Source organism: Nilaparvata lugens, chromosome 3 (assembly GCF_014356525.2).
Source record: "Nilaparvata lugens isolate BPH chromosome 3, ASM1435652v1, whole genome shotgun sequence".
Taxonomy (NCBI): domain Eukaryota; kingdom Metazoa; phylum Arthropoda; class Insecta; order Hemiptera; family Delphacidae; genus Nilaparvata; species Nilaparvata lugens.
In genome coordinates, this window is record NC_052506.1 from 20839304 (window position 1) to 20867100 (window position 27797).

The 27797-nt window shown below is 33.6% G+C and overlaps 1 protein-coding gene across 4 annotated transcripts in view; it reads right to left on the reverse strand.

The window, feature by feature from the left end:
* Positions 1-26989, reverse strand: part of LOC120350349 — a 57473-nt gene extending 30484 nt beyond the window's left edge. For 3 of the 4 annotated variants that reach the window (XR_005570701.1, XM_039423247.1, XM_039423246.1), the window contains exons 1-3: positions 26215-26989; positions 12847-12924; positions 10082-10272 (exon numbers count right to left, since the gene is read on the reverse strand). Coding sequence is in view for 3 of the 4 variants with exons in the window: in XM_039423247.1 (XP_039279181.1) it covers positions 10082-10272; positions 12847-12908 (253 nt within the window). In the remaining variant the exon portion in view is untranslated. Of the gene's footprint in view, positions 1-2354; positions 2507-10081; positions 10273-12846; positions 12925-26214 lie in introns of those variants that run through there. The other variant, XM_039423245.1, reaches the window with a different exon arrangement.
* Between the last annotated feature and the right edge of the window lie 808 nt (positions 26990-27797).

Below are 27797 nucleotides of genomic sequence, written 5' to 3' on the forward strand. Positions count from 1 at the left end.
CTTCGTCTGTTGAGTTATCTTTGATGAATTAAATAATGAACTTAGTTTCTATACCAACGATTCATTTCTCCACCAATCGAAACGCTCATGAGAATATTTTCATGCCATTGGTTGATCTTACAAAATAGAATCGAAACAATTTGAAATCAGCCATTTTATTTTACTCATTGACCAATTCTACTTGCTTCTGATTGGTCAAGCCGCTCGACGTATCAAATTGTATAGAAGCCATTTTAAATGGGAGTGAAAAATTGCAAATGAGTTGGCCGTTTATCAGGAAATCTTCCAATTGAATGAATAATTTCAACTCTGATAGGAAAGAATAATATTTTAATATTTCAAATTTCTACTAATTATTATTTGTTAAATCTCTTGTTTTCAGCATTTATAATAAATGTTCAGATTTGATAACTATGAGGAAGAAATATTTATGTTATAGACTGATGCATCAGGGCCAAGCCACATAAAGCATTTTATCAGGTGTTCTTGCACACGGACGAGACGACAAGACAGGAAGCTCTCCGATTGGCTGATTATCAGCTGATAGGGCTGCGTTCGGGAATCAGCTGATAATCAGTCAATTGAAGAGTTTCCCACCATGGCCCTGCAAAAGCGCCTGAAAACGAAGCTATGATAATAAGCACTTGAATAATGTCCGATAATTATAGTCAGGAAACAGAGGATATCATTGAAAATATTAAAAGTATTCGATGCTCATTTTAGACGGTTAAGTGGGGAATGCATTGAGCTGAATAAAGTAAGTTTGATGGGGATAGATTGAGTTCTAAAAATTAGATAGTTGGAAAAGATAATTGTATTTGTGATGGATTATTATATAAAAATGTATTATTCGTCTAGAATTTATTATTGTTGAAGTTAATACTGTTATTACTCGTTTTGTTAATAAAATACGAATAGGTAGATATTTAAAACTAGAATGTTATTATTGTTGATTACTATAAATGGTATTTTATTAGTATGTAAGAAATGTAGTATTGGATAAATTTTATGTAAAATTCATTATTTTCGTAGTTGAACTGTTATTGCACGTTTATAAAATATGTATAGGTAGATATATAATACTGGAATGCTATGATTGATAGATATTATGGAATTGTTATTACATGAAAATGTACAGATTGATATTTTATTTTTAAATTTCAATTTTTTTGATTGTAATAGATATATTCTTCTGTATATTAGGAACTCTTACTTGTGATATATATTTAAAGCATATATGATTTAAGACATACCAGTAATTTGATATCATGGAATGTAATGACTGTATTCAACTCAACATGTTTGTATTAGCATATGTGCTTGAAACAAATACATTTATTTATTTATCATTATTATTTTACTGTTCTGACTGCGTGAACAATACACTGCAATTGAACAATGCATTGGAACTAAAAACGCGCTTCCGACAGAACCGTTAAACCGATTTGTTTGAAATTAAATTTTAAATTTGCCTTTAAAATGACTACCTGCATTAGTTAAATTTTTACTTATTATAAAAGCTATCAATTGTAAATACTTATTCAGATTGAAAAAAATGAATTAAGTGAATTGCAAACTTTGTCAATCACTCACTCCCACAACAATAACTACGATATGGTCACTGACTACAGCTCCAAAGAAAGAAAGCTCTGGAACTAGTCAGATAGAAAGAGAGAGAATGAGTGAGAAGGCGCTCAATCAGTGCGTTAGGCTTAGGCAGTGAACTGACCTGTCCTGATTACTGTTCTGACCGCGTGAACAATACAATCCAATTGAACAATGCATTGGAATTAAAAACGCGCTTCCGACAGAACCGTTCAACTGATTTGTTTGAAATTAATTTTAAAATTCTTGAAAAAAATTTGCCTTTAAAATGACTACCTTCATTACCTAATTTTTTTCTTAATATAAAAATTATCAATTGTAAAAACTTATTCAAATTGGAAAAAAATTAAGCATATGGTAGCGAGTTTCAAACCTTTAAGCTGATTGCAAAACAGTTTTGGTCTTCCATATTGGACTAAAAATAAGTGAGTAATCACATAAAGTAATTTGACCCCAACAGTGCTGCTATCTATAGGGCTAGAATCACAATTTTTTCCATGCTGATTCGCCTTAATGTGACTTGGTCCTTAGAAAATTTGATTGGATGAGACAAGAACTCTCTGAGCTTAATTGAGTTACATTTTTCAAATAGCTATTAGGATGTCAGATTAATTCTAGAATTTCCATTCTCATTGTAATATTATAAGAATGAGAATTCATGATCAACTGATTGGAAGTCTTTTTCCAAGAAAACATACCAAGTGTTTTAACTCCCATGTGTACAATAGTATTCAATATCTACAATGGGAGTATAAAATGTAGTTTCATTAAACCAAGAATCCACTTTTCTCCTTATCAAAGTCTGAATACAAAATTAAAATAATATTGCCATATGTCAAATGCTCATTTATTGTTTGATCAAAGTTGAATTTCCAAAAAGAAGTTTCTTGGAGATAAGTTTCTGAAACATATAAAGACAGCACATAATAAAGTGAACAAACAATATCTATCCGATTGATAATATAAATTTGAGGGAAACTGATATGAAAATTATACTATACCATTTACATTTGAAATTGTACTGTACCGTAATAAACTATATTATACTATAATTGTACTATTGAAGATTTGAAATGAGTAAACCAAATCTCAAGTAAACCAAATTTGAAATGAGTAAACCAAATCTCAATCCACCATTCAGTGAGCGAATCTCCATCTACACATCTCCAGTGTTAAACTTAGAAACTGTATCAAATGATGTATAAGTCTGAATGAAATCGTTCAACTGAGCGTTGATTGCTATAGTAATATCAAAGGGATGTATACAGATCGAATACTTTGACCTCGCTCTTTTGATTTCGATTATATTCTACAATGATGCAGTTGATATTACCATAAAATCATATCATGCAAACATCTTAAGACTGGAAGATTATTATTTTTATGGTTGATGATGATGATGTATCATAGGTTTATCGGATATCCGAAATTATCACGTGAAATCCTCATGATTGAATTTCATTTGTAGCGTTTCAATTTGTTTTTTACCATTTGGAGAGGAAATATCCGACATTTGACATGGGTGTAGACCTGCAAGTAACGTAGACTACTTATTGACAATCGAAGGATCATGCTCTCTGAGCTCTGGATGAGTTTCTGAACAAATATTCCTGGTTAGTTTTTTGTAACATGGCTCTGTGATAAGAATTGAATCAAGCAGTGCTATGCATTGATAAGCTAGGATGATATGGGTGAGAACGCCTACAGAGGATTTCTCAAAGTTCCAAAAGAATAATCGAATCAAATTCGTTTATCCATTTCTCATTGTAGCTAAGGTTCCAAGAGAAAAATTACCCAGTCCTGATTAGTTTTCTTGCAGCGATGCAGTGATATTTCCCATCAACAACACACAAATCATTAATGTGAAAAAAATATTTGGTCATATTGTTACTTTGTTTCCTACCCTATATATAGTGGCGCAGAGAAATGGGAAATTTCTAAATAATGTCAGTAACACAAGGAAAATTATGAACTGAGTGGATTATTAATGGAATGTATGACATGTAATCATAATACATCCATGTTCCTGCAATCAAGATGTCAAAAAGTACTTTTATTTTTCAAGATAACTTCGGTAAGATGTGTTCTCATTTGGAGTTCACTCCCTGTTATGCCTATATAAAATTATATAGAAAATCTTGAATGACACTGTTATGTAGTAATTTTTGAGAATTGCAGTGATTCCGTTTTAAATGTTTTACTTCAGTTCATGTTTTGTCATGAAATTTGTACGGTGCATTTTGCCACAGTAATACATTCATGACGTTAAATGTGGCAATGATGTAAAAATATTTTCTTTGTGGCAAATGTATAAAATGAAGTTACTGATATTGCAAGTCCCATCCCATTTCAATGGTTCATGATTGCGAAATGGCAATACATTCACATAAATTGTGCAAAATTTGGACTCTTTCGTAATGCACAAACTCAATGTAATATTGAAATTTTCCCGTTTCCCTAAGCCACTCCTTTCACTCCTTTCACCCCTAATCACTCATTTTAATAAGAAAAAATATTGAATATCAACATTAACATTCTCAATCAAGATTAAAATCATCAATACATCATGTACAAGACTATCCAAAATACCTACTATCAATTCGTTTATAGGATAAGCAGCAAAACATTTTTGCTATGTTTGAATTCGTTTCTAGACACTAGACAAAAGACAAAATACGAATGATTTTATGATGATTCTATAAGAATTCCAAATTCAATCTTATTTAACTTATCAACCTCTGTTTATTGATTTCATGTCTTCAACTATTGTGTAAAATGAATTGTAATAGGAACACATTAACACATTATGAGAAGAAGTAGTATTAGTATTCAGTAGTTTTTACAATCATTATTCACATTGCTACCATATTATATTGTATACTTTCATATTTCTGTTTGTAGTGATTAAACATTCAAAAACTGAGTAGTCAGTATAGAAGATATCCAATGTTGTGAGATTTTGAAATACATTTGATTGTAACATAATCTACTTAGGCCTACATAACATTCAATTAATATCACAATTTCCTTAAAATGACATGAGTGGATACAACTATAGATTCTATTCAGTTTATCAAGAAGTAGAAGTAGCTACAATAAATTTTAGCTGCGGAAGATATTAATCACAGAGAACTGAATGAGTTTGGTGATATCACAGTACAGTATTACTGTGTATATTTTTAAAGTATTAAAACATTACATAATTACAATATTACAATGTTATATAATGAGGTACATGTTATAATGGCAGTGTACGATTGACAATACTGTTGCTGTCCTTTTCTATCATACAACAAAACAGATAGAGCTATCTCTCTCTAGCATTGCAATGTTGTCAGTTTGCAAGAATATTTTATTTTTACTTTTGACTGTGACCGTAAAAAGTAAACAATTCATTATCAGTCGCCATTTTTTTTTCTTTATTCTATCGAAATACTTGAATACACAAGTCGTATAATTGATTTGAAATGTACTTTTGAAACAATGAAATAATTTTCAGACATTACCGTATGAGAAACACAAATTAAAATACCTGAAATGACATTTCAAAAGTTGATAACTAACCATCCTAGACTTCATCCATGCTTCAGTTAGCCTACACGTATAGGTTAGACCAACTCGTACCGATATAAATAATATTGAAAGGTTATTTCAGAATTATTTCCATTGATACGACTTATTTTTAATAGGATTTCTATTTTTCTCTTATTTTTAAAAGAAATTGGAATAGAATACCTACCAAATAGCTCAATTTCTGTTGTTTTGAAATTCAGATTGTTGTATCACAGCTTTTTAAATTAGCCGCCATTCCAGTTTTGAATGAAAATAAAAATCTGATCTCAGTTATGAAAGCAAATTTTCGAATCAAATAATGGGAAAAAATTTCTTGATAAATTTGACATTAAATTGATTATTTTATCAAAGAAATGATAATTATTATTAAATCAAATTTTATGGAATGAATTGATTAACAGCTGTGTACACTCAGTGGCAAAATGGAGAGATTTGGCAACGTTTTTCTCCTATCTTTCTTCACTGCCATTATAACGTGGACCTCACTATAGTATGTAGGCTACAATCATTAGTTCAATATTTGTCACCATGCTATCATATTTTATTTATTGTACACTTTCATATTTCTCTTTGTAGTGATTGAACATTCAAAAACTGTGTAGTCAGTATGGAAGTTATCTAAAAATGTTGTGAGATTTTGGAATACATATTTGATTGTAACAAAACTTACATAGGACTGAATAACATTGAACTAATATCACAATATTTCCTTAATTATGATTCGAAAATGGCAGAAGTGAATAAAACTATAGTTCCTATTCAGTTTATCAAGAAGTTGAGGTTGCTACAATACATTTTAGCTGAGAAATATATTCACAGGGCACTGAATGAATTTGGTGATATCACAGTACAGTATTACAGTGTTATATCAAAAAAAATATGTTGAAATATTTGAAAGTTTTTATATTGTTTTCATTATTTAGTGTTATATTATCACAGTATTGCAGTATTACAGTATTCCAGAATTTAGTATTTAAGTATTTCAGTATTTCTGTATTTCAGTATTACAGTATTACAATGGTATAGTACAGTAGAAATAATAGATTAACAGTAATGGTTGTGTCATGAATGATCAATTCTATATTTTTTTGTCAAAAGTCAACATGTCCAAAACTTTTTTTTTAATTGTGTGAGTGGTAAAAACAATTTTTTTTTTCATTTCAAGCACTTGAACTCACATCTTAGTAAGTGAAATTTAGGACAAATAATTTAAAAAAAATATAGAATAGCTGATGACTTATAGGCCTAAGTTTTTTACGTTTTATGAAAAAAAATCATGAGTGGAGATGTTGAGTTTTGATTTTTATTATTTTCCATTTGACTTGGAAGTTCAAGTTGACAATAGTGTGAATAACGTGAGAGTTGAATGCTATTTGATGAATGTTGATTGTTGATTGTTGATTGGTTGCTTGTTGCATGAGGATTGCAGGATAACAGTTCGCTCTTGGCATTCACCGCGTGCCTTATGATCGCTATGCATACAGGCCTGCAGTGAACGCGAGGAGCAAAACAGAGTCTGGAGCTGATAACCATTTCTTCTTTCTTCTTCAGTTGGGTCGACATTCCGGCATCCTCAATATGTTGATAATGTTAAACGGTTTCATTATTTCTAAACATTACATGCAACTTAGCCCACTACTCGACTAGTAATCTTATCAGCTTCAATTATCACTATCTTAACCCTACAGAGACACACTTACTTCATGCTAACACAGTAGACACACTGGAGTGTTGAACACCCCAATTTAATTTTGCATGTTTCTTTGAAAAATATAGAGAAAACAAGTACTTAGCCCATAATTTATCATTTCTTAATCATTCTTGTTCCAAATGCATACAGAAATCGAATGTAAAGCACTGCTTATTAATATTTATACTAATTTTAGAAGTACGTATGTTCCACCTGAGTGTTGGAGCTCCTAATCTGGTTTGAAGGGAATTGCTTGATCATTGCCAATGACAACTTCATCAAAAACTCACGTCTCTTCATTTTATTGTTTCGAACCTCAAGTTATAGAGAATAGCATTTATTCCACTCTGATCCATCATCCCATACCACATTCATAGTGCAAGTAAATCTTTTTAATGAACGTATTTGATAAGGTCCTACGTAAAAGACACCCCAAACGAAGAACAAGATGAGCTTGTGACCTTGTAGAATGCTTTTACTGACTGAGAGTGATGGAGAGCGGTTGACAACGCTATAAACCTAATATTTAGACTGGGCAAAATTCCCCATCTGTTTGTTATTTTCAACTGCAGAACAGAAGAAAAAATCCCTCTTTAGAGTTATAAACTGATCTTAAATCTAGTGTTGGGAATGAAAACTTATTCCTTAGTTCTAGAACTGATGTATTTCTGATCTAAAACATTGCAACTTGGTACTGTTAGCTTCAGCAATTACCATTGATGGGTTCACATATATATTAGATTGATTTTAGTCTAGTCAACTGAACATAAAGATTGAGCAAGAATGAGACAGTTTGATAGATTGTATGGGTTTGAGTGTTTTATAGCATAGATATTACTGAGAAATTGTTTTGAAAATTGAAAAATGTAGCACACTTTGAATACATTACATTGATTCGAATCGATATGTAGTGAAAATTCCACAGTTCTATTACTGTGAATTCAAATAATCATAATCACAAATAAAGTTATTGTCACTTGAAAATAAACATGATTTCGATAAGTTTTTTATTAATTAGGTTTCACTCCTAATAAAACGAAAGCTTCTCATAGCTATAGGTCCAGTTGAGTTTTCTACTCTCAGTAATATAACGACTAATTTTCAAAATAGTTGAATATTCTCATTACAATTATCTAATTTTTACTGTATAGCTTATCATTAACTAGTACGGTATATTAGTGTTCACTGGATCTATGAGATTGAGACTGTACTGTACATTTCCAGTGGCTTAAGCGGAGGCCCACCCCCAAGATTCCAAACAAGGCGATAATAATTTCGAAAAAATTGAGAATGTGGACATTAAGGGGTTATTCTAAATCAAATTCAAGAGAACGTGTATGTTATACATAGAATGTAGAGCTACAAAATCTAGTTTGCTTCTGTTTTGTTTTTCATCGGGACCTCCTTCCCTATATGGGTCACTTGCGAAATTCAACGTCTTGTAAAACTTGTCCCACAATCATTTTGTTAACCTATTTGTTTAAATTTTTGTTAATTACTCTGTTCAGTTCAATAGAACTGATAAGTTACGCTCAAATTCAGCCTTTTCTCAGTTTTTTTTCGAGAACAAAAGAGCATTAAATATTTGAATTTGGTTCATACATTAGGTGTTCAAATATTGTGCCAGAAGGGCTTTAAAATTATGCCAAGGAAACTCTCAAAAATCTTTTTTGTATGGTTTCAGATTTTTCAAGAACTAGGCTCATAGACGGAAAATGTTCAAAATTGATATAAAGGTTCATCGTTCATAGGTTCAAAGGTTCATAGGTCAAGGTGTGAGCCTACCTACAAAAAATGTGTCAAGTGCTTGGGAATCACGTCAAAGGTATGCGTGAAATCGGGGGTTTTCCAGCATTTCCAGTTCTCTCTACAAAAAATTGATATACAACGTTTGTATTTGATACAAATCATATCCACCTCTAGGGTTTAGATATCGTATTGAAAGGCAACAAAATTTGGCCAAAAATACGCCCAAAATCGGTACCTATATGTCATGAAATGTGTTAAGAGAACTGTAAAATCACGCCTCATATTTTTTCTGCGTTTAGGGTTTTCAAGTTTTCCAAGAGTTTTCAGGAACGACTACAATCGATACACAAGTTCAACTCCGAACCCCCTCCCACCACAAATACTTATATTCCATATGAATCATTTATTTGATTTTTGTTTCTATCAGAACATGCATAATAATAAACTGATGAAGTTAATAATTGATTGAAATAACTCCTTTACTATAATCTGGAAGGTTGATAGAATGTCATGATAAATGCAATATACTTGTACAAACACATATTTCCTGAACATAAGCTTGAATATCAAACTTGATAGGTTCACGAATTATTTTGAATAATGGAAAATTGCTTGAACCAGCAGATAAGTACTGCAGCCTAGCTATTCGAAAAATATGAGCTGTTATCATAGATGCAGCATTAAATGTATCTCATTTAAATTCTTCAACTCTGAAGATTTCAGACACCTTTTCTGTGAAAAGTATAGATTACATCAGTATTCAAGTATAATACTTTTCATGGAATGTAAATAATCTCCAACCATAATAATCAATTGATTTTATAATACTACGTACAAGGTACGGTACAATGTATTTTACAGAAACGCACCTTCAACATGACATTCCTGAGAACTTACTTCATCTATTAATCATGCTATTTTAAATTTTATTGGTTTGTAGGAACAATTTCTCTACTCATGCACTAAAGGGCTCTTGAATTTAATTGAAAATTGAAGTGAAAAATGGTAAGCTTAGTATGTACATTGCTGGTTGTGATATGTATCAAGAAATTTTCATCTTTCAATTCTAACATTTCAAACATGAAAGATCTTCATAAGATGAAACAATCATTAGTACGTGAATTTATACTCGTACACCGGGATTGATCATTACTCCATCTTCACATTTTCTCATACAGTTTACGGAAGAATCCAAGCACTAGGAAGGAATCCAAGAATCCACTAAAGGGGTCTGGAGAAACAAATTTGTACTATATTCTTTTTTGAATGAAGGGATTTATGAGGAGTACAATGTTCGTTCACTCACACTTCAAATAGAATTACAGTTCAAAAATATCCAACATTGGCGATATTGATCTTAATTTCCATTTGAAATCTCTACAGAGTGCTTGAATGTTCTTAAATTTTCAATCTTCTTTTGAGACTTCATAAAATCCAGAAATACAATAATTGTGCTCTCCTTACCTTCTGTATTGAGATGTTTGCTTCCAGCAAATTTAGTTTTTCTGAATCCATACTTTCGAATAAATATTGTAATCCACTCATTGACCAACACTAATGGAGAGACGTGAGGTGAAGATAGAAACCTTTGTTGCAAGTCTTCTGTGAAACAACAACACAACTCTCCTCTGAATAGCTCTTCCATGGAAGCGCTTCTGAAAAATAAAAATGATATCATAAAGAGTGCAATGTGGTGATTTCTCGTCTCATATTCAAGAATGGTGAGTTCTTTGCTAAATTCTCCACTCTGTAGATTTTGTTTTCAAGTGTTTGTGAGATATTATCCAACTGGTAGAAGCATTTCCGGTCAATATATGAAGTTTTCCATTTCCTTAGTATTTTCACTTTGTATAAAATCAGAGATTTATTGCAACAATATCTTGCCTCTTTGTGAAAAAATCATCAGATATCTCAAGGTTCACCTACCCAAGACAATTCTGCAGCTCCACTAAAGAATACTACAGTATTCTGAAAAGTATCTCGGAAGTCAACTGAAACTGTAGCTTAGTTTTGTGAGACCCGTAACTGGAAATTCCCAAAATTCAATCAGGAAAGTAGTGAATTTGGATCACAAATTTTAACAAGTGCTACTACGACATGATTTGAGTCAACACCTAGTAATACAGTAATCGATTCCTCCCTTCCTCCTGACTTCCTTCCCTTGAACCCGTGATTGTGACCTCGTTGATGTGACTATTTGCGTCCCAAGGATGCATGCTACCCTTAATATTCACTACAAACCTACTACTACATAAACACCTACCATCCACTAAATACTGTATAACATATACTTTACTAATGTTTTGGAGCTGCAAACTAATACAGCCTCAATCATAAATCAAGTAAACACTTATCTAGGTTTAAAAAGCATGTATAGATCATCTGGTTAACTAAACATAAATATAGAGATACTATCAATACATAAATAGACGCATAAATTGACATGGAGGTCTATAAAGATATAAATCATCACCACCAATAACAAGCAAGCATGCAAATATGTGGTAATATTAGAAAATCAATCTGCTGAGAGTTAATAAACGAGAAAGGTTTCAATTTTTAACGTGGCTGCTTGGGTGCAATCAATATCCTGAATCAATTTGATAATGTCCAATCCATTATAATAATACTGTCCCATTCACTCCATAGCATAAAGTATTTTCGTTAGTATTCTCTCTATTGAATGCTATTTTACTTGAATGATGTTATATAATAAGAGACATGTTGCTTTTATAGTGTAGAATTTGTCTCGAAAGATTTGTCCGACTAATCATTTGTTTTGACAGGATTTGAAGAGTATGTGTAGAAGTTGTACTAAGATTGCCTCAACGATTTAAGACAACTTGGCAACTCAGAATTTACTCCTAATCATTCGATTTTTTTTAAAGCACAAAATTATAGTACTGGAATATCACTGATTTATCACGTTATCAAATTGACTTTTTTGACAATGCATGGAATTAATTATAATATAAGTTAACTGAGGATAATGGTCAGAAAACCCCACAACTTATTACAAGCATTAGGAATCCAAAATAGGCCTACACAGTTTCACTCAAAACATGTTGATGAATAGGAAATTCTACAAAACCAAACTTTTTTTTGAAAGAATGTTTAAGATGGACTCTACTCTTGCATTCAAGAGAAAATCATTTTTAGATAGCAACTCTCCTGCTATTCCATAGCAAACATGATTTTCCTCGATATTCTTTCTGGGAAAATCAATTCATACTTTCAAAATTATTTCTATAAAACTATCAGCGTCCGCCTGAGAAATGGACTTTCTTCAGCAAAATAAGTTACAGTCCTGGCATTAATGTTGATTAATCTCATTACATAGCTGTATCGAAAACAATATGAATTCTGTGGAATTGTACTGCAACGTACTTCCTTCTGATTGGTTGTACTGATGTGTCGTAATAAGATCAAAGTCGATATCCACCAATAAAATCGGAGTGGGGCGTGTCCTGGAAATCTCACTGGTTTCCAATAATTGACTGAGTCTCTAGATTTTTCGTCATAGTAACATACAGAAGTATTGTGATGAAATGTATCCAATAGAAAATCAACAGGAACTCTGGAGGAAAATGAGTTTTATATTTTTCATTTGTAAATGAGGCTGCATTAGATGAGGCTGAAGAAGCCTACAGGGTTTGAAAAATTCTATTTGTTACTTGTGATATTTTATGATGATGATAATTATTATCGAAAGAGTGTTATGTGTTATAAAATATTGAAAATGATGACGATCATCAATGATTTTACATAGAAGCAAGACAATAATTACTAATAGGCCTACTCTTTTAAAAACCAACAAAATGGAACAATGAACTAATTCCTAATTGTACACATTTTTTAGTGGAATATGTAGTTTAAGTTTGACCTTCATGTATATGGATCATTGATCTTCACCAAAAGAAAATCAAAATTAATCTAGGTAGAAAATAAATTCTACAAAAAATTGACATCAGTCAATTGATCAGACATAAGTACAAGTATATTAATATTTTGTATGGTTTTTTTTATGGTTCAGTCCAGCGGATAGGATATTTAAGAAAAATGAGAAATGACCTGGGACAAGTTTTCAACTTGAAGTCATTATATCAATAGTTCTTGTTTTATCAATCACATTGGAAATGTGGGCCATAGAATCACACTATTATCAAAAAATAGAAAGAAAGAACACTAATAATAAGTAGCAGACACATTTGAAGAAAAGTACTCCATACCTGGAAGTCAGACTTATGTATCTCAGCAGATGATGGACACCAAGGCATCCAAAAGGATCCATAATCTTCGGTGCATTCCTGAAAAATGAGAAGTACTTGAGTAAAACTACAAACAAAGATTGGGAGGATAGAGAATCTAATAAATCTCATCAAGTATATCAATCACATCAGGTTACAAAAAGAAAACCTCATCAAGTCATACAAATAAGAGTCGAGTAAGAGAAAGATAGAGGAAGGAATTACCAAAATCTAAAACTAGAGAATCTACTTTCTACCTTGAATAGGTATGATAAATGATAACTTATTCAATCAAATCGATCATATCAAAACAATCAAAGTTTCAAATGAATCGATAAACATTCGCTTTTGTCGGTCACCTCAATTTTTACAAAATAGATTCACCATATCGATCAATCATTGTATCATCCTCAAGGTTGTACATAATTCATATGAATAAAAAATGGTTCAATCAAAATTCAGCAGTAACACCGCGCCAAATATGCAAATCTGAACTCTTTAACACCGTGGATAAGTGGATTGATAAGAAGATCGTTCAATTAAATTCGATCAGATAGCGCCGAACGACAGTCGAGTGTTGAGGTCTCGTGAAGTGGATGAGGAAGGGGGATACGCCATCAGTCACGGTGTGTCACGGACAGAACACGTCACGTCACGTCACGGAATCAGCTGTCTGGCTGATTAGCATCTCAGACCACATGCTTTTCCGGCAGTTATCTGCATAACACTGTTCCTTACTGTATATACATGGGGTGTGTAGTTTATATGTGTTGTAGTTTAGTTACTATGGTACACACACAAACAATAACCATTTCTTGAGCAGGCCAGACGGAAGCCATGCAACATCGCCTATCGATTAATTTCACTTCACCTTTGAAGAGTAGTAAAGTCACTCGCTATGCCATTGTCACACTCTGTCTCTGTCTCTCACACACTCTCACTCTCACATCCATCCCCCGGCAACCCAATTACAACGGAGGGTGATTGTCAGGCTTGTCGCTAGGACTGCGACACACGAGAAGTTCATTCACACGGCAATTAATCGGTCACTGTGCTCGCCGAGATTACCTTCGATTACTGTGGCAAAGTAAGTTAACTCGCTTTAAAGTGGTGAACATTACTCCAATAAATAAGGAACTTTTGTTACTGAAATCACAGTACTTCGGATTACTGGGAACTTTGGTTCAAAGGCGTTGTACCGAAAAGTGCTGCGTTGTTCGTTATGCATTTGTTATGCACCATTATTTGCAGAATAAGGAAGGATTGACAAAGTGACACGACCTGGCACTGTTGTAAAGCAGAGCGCTGCGTTCTCATGCACAAGATAGAAAGAGAGACAAGTGAGAGAGACAAGTGAGAGAGACAAGAGAGAGAGAGACAAGAGAGAGAAGTGTTATAAGATTATCAAAATGTTCTTATGGAGTCACATGAATTACTTGCTAGAGAAATTGGCTCAACCTTTTGAACATGAAACAGCCAATCTTCAAAAGCTACCTTCCCCCTTAACCAAGAGAAACTCGATTCATCTGATTATAGAAAGAAAAAAAACGTTCAAATGCTCATTAGACATAGAGATAAATATTGCGAATGATTTTATGGGTGTTGTCCTCAATATTTTCAACTAGGCATTTGATTGCTTATTGTATAGTGTACGAGTACAAAACCAATAATATGAGCAGAGTTTTGAAATTGTAACAGTGACTTATCATACGAGATAATATAACAATTCTGATTATTATTCAATACTAATTATTGATTTAGTGCCACTTCATTACTGGAGTTTATTAGGAACAACAAATTCAAGATCCACAGGAAACAAGAGATCACAATTGATATTGTCTCATGCTAGGCAAAGGCGACATCTATTGAAGGCTCTTTATACTTTTCCATTTAAATAAACGTGAGCTCAAGAGTCAAGATTGAATTGAACATGGATGATGGAAAATTATATCTTAAACATTTGGAGTTACATTCAGAACACCAGCATAGGGTTCTCACCAAGAAAAATGTCCAAACAGAACCACTTGATCGAATTCCAACCAACAAGACAAACAATAATTTCAGAGTTGATGTTGTACTTATGAAAAAAACATACTTGGAACTGCATATGAAGTTACAACATCAAAAAATCGCAACATAGACCAAAACCAAATTGAAATTAAAGAAAAGCATTCACAAAAACCATTTTTAATCACCCATAATACGAAAAACATCAACCAACACAACACTACAATACCAAATTGAAATGATGAAAAAATCATACCTCAATCACCATCTGGAGTAGAATCATACCACGAAAAACATCCCAACACAACTACAAACTAAACTGAGATTATGAAGAAATATACCTCAATCAGCATCTGGTTCTATATCAACACACGAAAACCACCCAACACAGCTAAAAAACCAAAATTCCTCAAACAGCACTCAGTATTATCGTAAAAGTTCACGCACATGGGTTGTCGTGAGAGAGGCGGCACGTCTAAAGGTCACAACGATACCGGATAGAGTATCCTCAAGTTACGGTTATCACTATCAAGCTTTCAGTAGACAAGGACAGTGACGCACTATCAAGCACTTAGTAGACAAGGACAGAGACGCAGGCTGATGACGTCATGACAGCACACGCGTGCCTCTGACAGGAGCCCTTCTCTACTCTACTTCCCCTCCAACAATGAACTGCCGTCGTACTCTGCCCGTTATGAGCCGAAAAATATCGATTTTTTTCTCACTCCTAGCGGTGATATGAGTGGCACGATACCTGAATGAAAATGCCAGCTGTTCGAGTGAGAGAGTCCAGCTGCATTGCATCGAGAGGGTCGCAGTGTCGAGGGTGAAATGCAACAAACTGGTTCGGCTAATCACCACAAACAGACTGTATTGTTGTTTGATTTGGTGAAAGGAAAGAGTTCGTGTAACTCCATCGTATTCCCAAAACTTCATTGAGTTGATTAATTCAATGTGACCTCAAATAATTATAGAGCAGTTACAGATTTTTTCAGGGCTTCCGTTAACGTTTTTTACCACAGAGATCAGAAATGATCCACGAAACAGTACCTGATTTTTACGTGGATTTTGATGGTGGACGGGTTTTGTTCTATTGAAGTTATTCATGTGCCTTACAAAAATAGGGGTGACTCTTGTGCTCTTATGAATCCGTATTTCGATCAATTCTACTGCAACCTTAATCCAAAATAGCATTAATATTACAAGAGCCCTTATAACTGACATAGCTTTAACATGAACATGCTTAACGAGACATTCTGCTGAGTTCAAAAAAGAAATCATCAAGTTGGCATCCGTAGTTTTTTTTTAATATGATACAATCAATTTCAAGAAAATCAGCGATCCATTAAGATTAGATGGACATTTATCACGCATATTTAACGACTACAAGCTCAAATTATTTCTATCCATGAATACTTGGATTTGGATTTAAAACTGAGAAACATAGATAGATGCTGCTTTGCAGCTTGGGCTGCAAATGTTTTGAATGAGAGATCATTTTTCAATAAAAAATGAAATGTTTTGGCATCGAGAGAAACTGGAAGATGAGATTTGATGAAAATATCAACTAGGCATACTTATGAATCTCCTACAAGGGTTTTTTCTCAACCATTGGAAGGAAAACTCTATGATAAAATGTTATAACAAGTGAAATTGATTGTCGACACAATTTATTTAGAATTTTGACTTCGAACTCACAGTACTAAAATGCTTTGAGTATCTCTTGTAATGTGCTTGAACCGATGCATCTCAATAGTTGGTTATAATTATTTATCATTGTTATTCAAAATAAATATAAAAATAACCTCTAATAGATATTGTGATTCGATTTAAAGAGCTAATACAAGATATTTTTAATAATTCCATATTCTTCAATATGGAATTCTTCAATAATTACCATACTCCAATGTTTTTATGAGCTAAGTGAATGCTAAATTTGTTATGTATGAATATCATCACAATATACCTATCATAATCACAATAAATTCTCAATGGAGGCCTGAAGTTCGTTCATTATCATCAATTATCAGGCATATAATAATGTATCGTTAGATGCTATGATGGATTTATTATCTGATTCAGTAAATTGAAGTCTCATGAAATACAGGAAGTCTGCATATGAATACTCCTCAAACCAATTCACAAAGTGGAAAACACTATTTGAAATATTTTTTGCTGAGTTGAAGGGAAAACCACTTTTGAACCCTGTTGTAATAAGTAAACCCTATTCCATCGATCCGATAGCGTGGTAGCAGCTGTTAAATGTTATCAGGCCCTATCCACCTGTGAAGGATACAACAATCCTGACAAGGAGAGAGAGCCTCGCCCCTTACTCTACATGACTCGACCTTCTACGATTTATTACTATGAAGGGAAGCCTGTTATTTCTCGACCTGTTCCAACTCACTCCACTTTCTTATTACTTTCCAAGATTAGTTATGCATGCTGCTTCACTGAAATAGCTTTCCGCAATCCATGTCATTGTCTTTCATTTTTTTGCTGGTTGTAAATCTGACTCATCCTCTACTTGTTCTAAATTGAAATACTCGCAAAAGTCATTAGTATTCCAAGGGGTTTTATCTCTAAGGTCACCCCATGAAAACTTTTTATTATTTCTCATTTAATGTCATGTTGAAGAATGAAATACTTTCATTAGATTATGAATTTTAGATGCTTTTGTTGATATTATTCTTGCTGAAATATGGAGGCAAATCCAATATTATCTTATTCAATTTCAATTCATAGGGAGAATAGGCGACATTCTATGCATTGAGAGATTTGTCATTTTTTCTATCCAGGTTTTTTTAAGGTCAGTGATGATCAATATTATATTCCGTAACTTGACTCACAAGTTGGTGTGAAACAACTGAGTTTTCTATGAATCATATTCCTCTTTGATCTTTATTATATGGGTGGAAACCAATTAGGTCCGAGGTAGTATTTAATATAGTAGTCTGAGGTAGTATAAAATATAATTTCATGGAATTACGGAAGACACTAATATTTATAGAACAGTAATATGCCTCATCATAGAAAAAAATGTATCAAGCATTCACCTGTTTGTGTGTAAAGAAGTGGTAGAGTTTGACGTCTTAAAATCACTTGAATTAAGGAAATGGTTACGCAGTTATCTTGGATGATTCACTTATTCTATGGATTAAAAGGAACGATGATGGAAGGTTCCCATATGAATTGAATAGATGAACAGGATTCTTAGTAAACTAATGAAGAGTAATTTTCCATTTTCTGTTACATTAAAATGATAATATTGGGGGAATTGTTTATGGGGGTGGAATAATAACCTCCATTTCATATTACTTTCCGACTAATTCAAATTTGAACTTATTCATTCACATTTAAAAGAAATCAGAAAATAAACTGATCCAACGATTATTAAAGTATAATTTGGTAAGTAATAATAGTTTATCATAGCTTAGCTTCTCAACTGATTCAAAATTAATTAAATGTGTATTTATCGTCCATCATTTTTCCCAGATTCACGAGAGTTGTTAGGATGAATGTTACGAGCATGTCAATGAATAAGACACGGGAGCATGAGTACAGTGGACTTTCTTCAGTCGGCTGCCCCTTCAAACTAGAAGACGCAAATGTGTGCAGCAAGGAAAATACAACAATAACTCTACAGTTCAGTTGAGCCTCATGCGTCACATGTTGGTGACGAGGCAATTTTCAAGGTTATTTCTAAATTTACTTGTTATTTGGCAACAAGGTGGGTGGAAATTTACCGGCATGACAGTTGGTCGTTTAATCGATTAATCGACAAATGCGATTACAAACCTATTCTGAACTGAATAGGATTAAATTGCTATTCTTTATTCATAAGTGATTGGGAACATGGATTGCTAATCAAATTAACATGTAGTTTCCTTATTAAGGCTTGTGTGATCATCGGATTAAGAATGTGGAATGTCAGAAATATATAAATTCAAAAATTAGCCACTAACTTTGGTTTGAACAATTTATAACTTGTCTTTTCAATCAAGATATAACATTATAGAATGGTGAACAGGCTTTTGATACTGTGAATTAACACTTGTTTCTGAATTAACTATACTGGGAAAATACTGTTGTGCTTCAATACTTCGAGGTAGTATTTAATGAATATTTAATAGTATGAGGTAATAATATAGTTTCATGGAATAATGGATGTCAGAGAGAAACGGATAACAGTAATATACTATATTATAGACAATAATGTCTGAAGCATATTTACATTTACTTATCTGTGACATCTCAAGAGAACTTGATTTAAGGAGATGATTCCACAGGTATCTCAACTTATTTACTTATTCTATGAATTGAGAGGAACGATCATGGAAGGTTTTTCATGTGGATAGAATGAAAGAACTGGATTCATAGTAAAATAATTTGGTGCAATTCATTTTCTGTTACAGTATGATTATAAGTTAATGGGGGTGGGGGATAATATACATTCATTCCACATTCCTTTCAAGTAAATCGAATTTGAACTTATTAATTCACATTGGATTCATGAGATAACTTAAATTCATGATTCATTTGAATTCAACAAAATGGATTAATGTGATAGCTTTTTGTGATGTCGTGAGTAGAAATGACGTCACTGTTCGAGATCCTAATGGGAAAATCAATATGTTATTGTTACAGATTTCTTCACTTCTGTGAACTTGTGCTCATTGATAGAACATCATAATGATGAGGATCAGTAACTGTTCCTATTTATACTGCTATTCCTGGAATTCGTATTGTTTTCTCATACTTTATGATTTTGGATTTCCCTGTAGAATACTGAAATAAGAATACTGTGAATTATGAATCCGGTCGGTATATGTCAATAACAATGTCGATGAGAAGATTACTGTATCATTTGTATTGACATACCCATAGAAAACTAGTTTCCTTCTATTGCCGTTACCGTACTCCATTGCTAAGATTAAGATTTATATTAATTTTCATGATTTTCTATTGTGGATCATTTGTATATCAATGGATCAATAAATGGAAAGGAACTTGAATCAATAAATGGTTGGACCAATAAATATATAAGTGGGTGAAGCTCGACGCACAGATATATAATAGAGTACTGGACCCCATTTCTCATCTTAATTAGTAGAAGAAATGAGAAGTCTGATCATTATGGACTCTCTCAAATTAATCATGAGCATTTGCTACCAAATTATTAGTAGAAATATGCAATTATTCCAAAGCTCTATTATGACAAACACTCCAACAACTTATCAAACTTGAAAACTATTTTCCTTAAACAAAGCATGGGACTACTATAGCGCATAGTTTATAACCCTCCTCAACTTTTCTGGAGAGGAGAGGTTATGTTTTCCAGTGGAAGGTAAAGACATGCGTTGAAGAACCCCTAAAAAACCAGCTCCTCTTTGCAGAATCCACACAGTCACTTGATTACAGATGGAACTGCTGTCACAGGAATGAAACAGGCTAATGTATTTCAGGAAGAAATTTGTGGATGACAATCAAAGATGACCGAACTGACGAACCGGGCCGCGTCAAAAGAGCACTTTATCAGCGCGTCACGTCAGAACACCGACTGATACTACTGTTGCGGAGCTATTGATCGCTGTAGCCACGCCCTGCTCACAACATCACATTCACTCTCACGACCCATAACTCACAACGTCCATCATTCGTGAATCCGTGAGTTGTTGCACATAACACATCACCCTCAACAATATTTCAAACTCCGCCAAGATAAAATCGAATTGTCTCAACTCAAATAAATGATGGATAATTGAAGCATTCGTGTGGCAGCACTTCACCTAGTTCCTGAAAACCCCATAGCGCTAGTGATGTATCCACCAATCAGGTGTTGTAATTACGGGAGTGTAATACCGGATTGGAACGAAGCTAGCGCCAGCGGAATTTTCTTGAACTCGTAAAAGTGGGTTCTTCACACACGTGGTATTGGTAGGGGAAATCAGTGGTGGCGGTAATTTGAATTGACCTTTCAAATCTCTATCATCTATTCCATCAGAATTGATTCTACCTGAATTCAATTATTTCTAGTTTTCAATTTATTGTTTCATAATTTTTACTGGTTATTCTAAGCGAGTAAATAAATTTGGCATTATCACATTCAGAGATGTGATAATGAGTCTCTTTGATTCTTTAACCGACTTATTTCAATGGATCATTAAGCGAAGGACAACTTACAAGAGAAAAAATCAATCCACCCTTTAGATGAAGCAGTCTGATGAATAGAGTAATTTGCCGTAAATAGAGAAATATGAAAAACCATCGACTTTCTAGTGAGAGTATTTTTGATGAACTTACATTAAACATTGATTCTCAATATTCTTCATGCCTGGGAGCTTTCGTTCTGATTATTTTGATCTTTGAATCAATGGAATACATTAATTTTAATACCATATTCTGGTTCAACAATGGAAATTTCCATTATGTTTCAAAAGAAATTTATTTGGAAACAGAAAAAAATCAATTAAGATTTTGATTCCAATCTCAACTTAGTCTTCCTTTTATGGGAATGATGACTCCCTCCCCCCTTGTATCACCCTTCCTCATAACAGCCTTCATGGCTAGACTTGAGTTTTTCTTCAGCTTGAACACCTCCACTGACCTCCTCTATTTCGAGGTCAAGTTCAAATGTTAAAATTCTCATAACATTCATCCCACAGGAACCAAAAGTCACAGATCAAATAAGGAAGAACCCACATAAAAAATACTAGCAAGTCACTCTGATTCTTAACAATTTGACGAAATTAATTTGAATTGAAAAAATATTCGAGGTCTCTGTAACGGAAGAGCAGTTCCGTTAGTTCTAATAAAAGTTAGTCCGTATGTTTTAATAGTTTTTGAACGTCTATCGTTTTTGTAATAAAAATATTAGGATAAAGAATGGGGAACAGCTCTCTTTGGTTTGATAATATCAATGACTCTGTGTGTGCACTTCTCACAAAGTGGAACAGGTTCAGTTTTTATTTTCCTTACCGGTTCACCACATTCACCTTACTAATTGTTATGTGTATATTGCTGTTCTTCTAATAAGTTATTTCAAAACTATTAATTCACTTCTTTTTTACCCTCACTAATTTAGTATCTCTAGTCCACTATCCACTGTTAGCTTTTGAATTTCACTCTCCCCTTTTGATCAAATATAGATCTGCTTCTGCTGTTCCTCTTGCTGATCTTAATTCTTCCAAAGCTGTGCTTAGTAGGCATTTACTCGTTTCCTTCCACCTTCACTGATTACTATCTCGGGCTCACTACTACTACTTGGCTTCTACACTTTCCTTTTATTGAATACAGTAATATATTTGCGTCTTATATTCTATTGCTGTTTGTATTAATCCTTCCAAAGTTGTGCTTGGTAGCAGGCCTTTACTAGTTATTTATCACCCTCACTAATTCACTATCTCTAGCCCAGTATTACCAGTTGACTTCAGAGTTGCACTTTTCCAATAATACAATTATATATTTGCGTCAGCTGTCTCTATTGATGCTCGTATTGATCCTTCCAAAACTACGTTTATTAGGTGTTGGTTATATTGCTTAATAGGTATTACCAGTTTCATCTTACCGTTACTGATACTGATCCTCTATTCGTCTTTATTCTATTTTAACAATTTCCAACTTGGTGTAACACATATAAGATAGGTGCTACACATGTATTCCAACTCGTAAGTTGCATCAATCACAGTAGAAGATCTCAATTTTTACTCTCCATTTTCACTTTCCTTCGATGCAATATATTCGCGTCTGCTGTTCTTATAAATCGTATCAGAGCAGTGTTGTGTAGTAGGGCTGTGAGTCATCTGGCCTAAGGGCCGGCTTAGTCAGCAGAGGGTGAACTGAGCGTGTTTTGTCCGATATGCAAATAGCTGATAGACAGTGGAGTGGTTATTGTGAATGAACAAAATTGGAAGGGTCGTACCAAACTCATTATGAGACTAGGCGCGTGCGTAAGCAACAGAGAGCGCACATACATCTATCTCCAGCTCAGTCTGATTGCATTACCAGACTTTCTCCATCCCTATTCCAGTATAACTATGGGAAAACATAACTGACAAGGGATTGGTGCTAATTGAGTATTGTTTAATCTCCTGCTATGTTGGAAATATTGATTCAATCAATATATACCAGCAAGTACAATCAATAAAAACTATATCAAGAGATACAATGGAATATCAGGGGGAAATCCAGGATGTGGCCTGAATTAACTGATTTGTGAGTGATATCTTAGCTAATATCATAACTTTGGAAACTCCGAGGAAATAATTATTAGAGTGAACTGCATTTCCCATGTTAATCTTCAATTTAAAACAAAAGAAAGCAGAAAGATTAGGACACAATATAGGATATATAGTTGTGTCAATAAGTAAGGGTAAAAGTAGGATTAAATGAAAGCTTCTTAATGCTTTTGTCATTTAGATTATTCACATCACACTTATGCTAATATTGATTTGCAGTGGAGTAATAAAGTGAAATAATATTGGAGGAATGTTAGTTTGTTATTCATGCCAAAAGTGGGAAGTAAGCAGTAAGGAAGATCAGGTCAAGTCATAGTATATCTTTGAATACTCTTCACAAGCATCTATAAAAATAGAAATTTCTTCATCAGATCCACGTACAGCCCCTCATCACAGTCTAGTGGATAGAGCAATTTGGATCGAAGTATTGATAGAGAATTATTTTCATTCCATCCCAAGCAGTAATTAAGCATCAACGATGATGAGAGATGGAGTGGTAAAACACTTTTTGAACTCTCATTACATGCAAGTAGTTATTTAATAGCTGTTATTAGCAGTCCATTTATTAAGCACTGATCAAGCACTAAGTTTGAATTATACCTCATTCAATAAATTTTAAGGTGAAGGAGGTCAAAAATTCATGAGATCAAATTACAAGTCATTACAAATCAAGCAGTTATTATATTGTTGATAAATCTATCACTTTGGAGTAATATTGATACTGGAAAGGGAACAAAGAATCTAGGAACAAAAGAGCTGTTAATTGTATAGACGTCTCAAAAGGGTTTGTAGTTTAACATATATAAAAGACTAAAGTGAAACTCGGAGAGTCTCAAACGACACTTGATAGTGAACAGTTCAGTAACTGAAGTATCACAGCATTTCCAGTTGTTGCATTATTCACAGTGAGTGCTGTAACTATGCAGAGATATAAATAAAATTAGCATGTCAATAAATAAAAAACAAATTTCAACTATCAATAGAAAGGGAAGGGGGGTGGTTTGAGTGGAAGAAGAGAGTTATAAGAGTATGAGAATGAAGTTGGTAAAAACTAAACATATGAAGCAGAAACAGTGAATATCAATAATTACATAAGAGGATCAAAATGTATTATGAAGAAGCTAAGTAATCAGGGAATCGGGAGTTGGGACTGGAATGATAACAAAGTAAAAGATTACAAATCACTGTATACTGTCTCTCAAAAAGATAGATTAAGTATAGAAATCGAAGCAATTTGGATGGAAGAGAGATAGATGAGGAAGGAGAGGGTAAAGAGAAGTGAGTCACAAGAGAATTGGCAATATTAATTATAGAATAGAAAAGACCTATTCAATTAAAAGAAGCTAAGTAATCAGTGTGTCAGGAGTTGAGACTGAAATAATAACAAAGTAATACATTACAAATCATGATGGACTTTCAAAAAAGTTATACTAAGTATAGAAGTCAAAGCAATTTGGATAGGAGAGAGATAGATGATGAAGATAGGAACGAGAGGGTCGTAAGTATAGAATAGAAAAGAGCTATTTATTAAAAAGCATCTTGATCAAGCAATCAATATTGAAATAGAATAAATATAGTCCAGTAGGCAAGAGTTAGTCTACAACAGCTTAAATGAGAAAAAGAGCACTTAATAAAATTCTAAACAGAGTAATAGTAATCAAGTATAAATTGTTAGGCTGGTTACACACCGATTAGTCAAAACAAGACTAGTCACATTTAGTCACAATACATCACATTGTTGCTTATGGCGCAACTCATACTGATTAGTCATTGCAATTAGACATGACTTCATAAGCAACTATGTGAAGTATTGTGACTAAACGTGACTAGTCTTGTCTTAACTAATCTGTGTGTGACCAGCCTAAGTATGCAGCAGTATGAAGAAGAGAATAGTGAAAATAAGAGACAAGAAGCAAGGAGAACAGCTGTTCTCCAGAACCAGACACCAATTAATTAAATTATACAATTTCAAAACAATAGAAATTATTCAATTAAATTATCAAAACAATTTACTTTCAAGCAAAAAACTCGGCTCTTAATAACAGTATTAGAAATTGAACATGTATTGTTATCATGGGTCTATCACAACACTTTCAACTATAAATTAAAAAAGATTAAAAATAACAGAAGATAAAGAGGAATTCAATAGAAGCTTAGCAGATACCATAATATCAGTAGAACAATTCATCCAGTAGTAGCAGGCGTAGAAATAGTGGAAGAAATTGATTAGTAGTTCTGGCTAGAATTGAATATTTTATATTGCAAAGCATCTCAATAGAGCACTAGTCGCAATAGGATACAACAAAGTTCTAGCATTTTGAATAAGAGAAGAGGCACTTGATAAATCCTTTAGTTCAATGGAAATAGATTTACTAATTATCTAAAAACTAGTCATCACATGCCAGGTCACTAGACAGCACAAAGGTCAACAGAGTTATTGAAGAGATGTCAAAATTAGTAGTTAGCAGTATGAAAAGAATACAGTAGCATAAGGTTTTTCTAAATGTGTAAAAGCAAGCAGCCTGTCAGAAAAGGCTAGATATATAGAGAGCACAAAATTATTAGAGTCTATGCAATAGTTACAGTGAAGGAGATGTTAGAAGAAATGTATAAAAGTATTTAGAAGCAATCATCTTGTCAGAAAATGCTATATTGCTAGATACGAGTAGAATCCATCCAGTAGTTATAGCAATAGGAATAAGAATACAGTAGTGGAAGAAAGTGCATAGAAAGGATGAATCTACGTAATAATGTTACATTACTATATGGCATAAGTACAAGTATAGAGTTTATTCAGTTAAAAGAAAGAAAATCCAGTTGTTATAGGAGAAATATTGTTAAGTGAGTAGGAGGCAACCAATTTGGAAAAATATTAGATTATAGGTAGCATATTTACCAGTCATATTTAGGAGAATTCATTCAGTCACAAGGATAGGAATCCAGTTGTAGATAGTGCTAAATGTGTAGGGAAGAATCAATTCTTAAAGAATGCTAGGCTGTTAGTTACCACAAGTATCATTAAAGTTCATCCAATAGTTACAAGAATGGAAATAGTAGAAGAAAACGTGTGGAAGCAAAAAGTTGTTAGTAGTGTGCACGCACTTACAGAGATGGAGTTAGTGGCGGTGGAGTAGATAGTAGTCCATGCAAATGGGTGGTGTGGTGGATAGGGTGGAGGTATCACCTGGTGGAGGCCAGGACGCCTCCTCACTCGAGGCGTCGCCGTCGACGGGCGCTGGCGGAGTGTGAGCCGCGCCAAGGCGCCACCAAGTCCAGGCTACATGGCGCATGCGCAGACGCCGCCAATGGCGACCGGCGTCGATCTGGGCACGCGTCGCATCGATCGATCGTCCCTCGCATCAGCTCGCCTCATCCGGGAGACCGGGGTCCGGGACCCGCTCCGTTTTTTCGGCACACCGCTCCAAGGTCGACTGCGATTCTTGCAGCAATTTTTACGTTACGTAAACAGATATAAACTCGGCGTGACAATTCTTCCACAGATAAGACAGAGCGGCTGCGAGTTCCTCCAGATGATATTATTATATCACCGACCTCCCCCACACCCCCAAACACCATCCCTCCACTACTACCATCCGAAGAACAAATCTGTGGCCCGGGAGCTCCGCAGAATCATCGCCGACTATATTCCCAAACGTAGAATTGGCACTTCGTTTGCATATTCAATCGATCAGATTAGATCGATGTAGCGCTTCTCGAGATTGTGAAGGGTTTCTTTGCAGAACTTGATCTTCTCCACTGTCAGAGGACTGCTATGCGAGGATGTACAGAGCAAGGTTGATTTTACATGTTCAAGCGAACTGATTAGATCGATGGAGCTATTTTGCAGATTGCGCCGGATTGTTTTAGAAAACTCCGCTTACATATTGTAAGAAGAACTATTCATGCTAGTTTGTAAGATCAAGTGAGATGAACTATTCAAATCTGGTATTGGTTTCGACGAGTATTGTTGAATTTAACATGAATAACAATCAAAAAGTCTCGTTTTTGATGGATTATCAATTCTACAAAATATTACAAATGATTTATAATATCATATAATTATTAAATGTAAGTTACGGATAAATATAAATCGTAATATTGTCAATATCAGGCTCTCAATATATATAACGTATTGAATCAGTCGAGATGTGAGAAGCTGAATGAATGAAAAGGAGATAAGGATAACGATTGATTATATTGAAAAGTGGAGTTTTGTAATTACCATTTCACAAATTCACTAAAAGCATATGTTGATGTATGATGTAGTGATGTTTGTTGATTTTTTATTTATTTATTTATTTATTTATTCAAGGTGATACACATACTATAATTAGGAAAGAAAAAACAGGCAATTGCCCAAAACTTCTTCAGTTCCTGGATTTTCACATATTAAAAATAGTCCAAACAATTAGGTTAAAAAATTTTTCTAATTGTTGTAATCAAAGTGAATCTAAAATTCAACTATTTGCAATGCTACATCGGATAACAGAAATTGTTTATACAAAACTCATGTTCCGTGGAGAAGATATTAATAGAATAACTGAATATCGAAATAATATCATATATTTAGAAGTTCAGACATTTCTATAACAGTCAATCTGAATTCGGACTTCTCAATCTACCTCTTCAGCAGAAACTGATGGATATTGCAAATGAATCAATAACATTCTGTTGCCTACAAACTGCTAC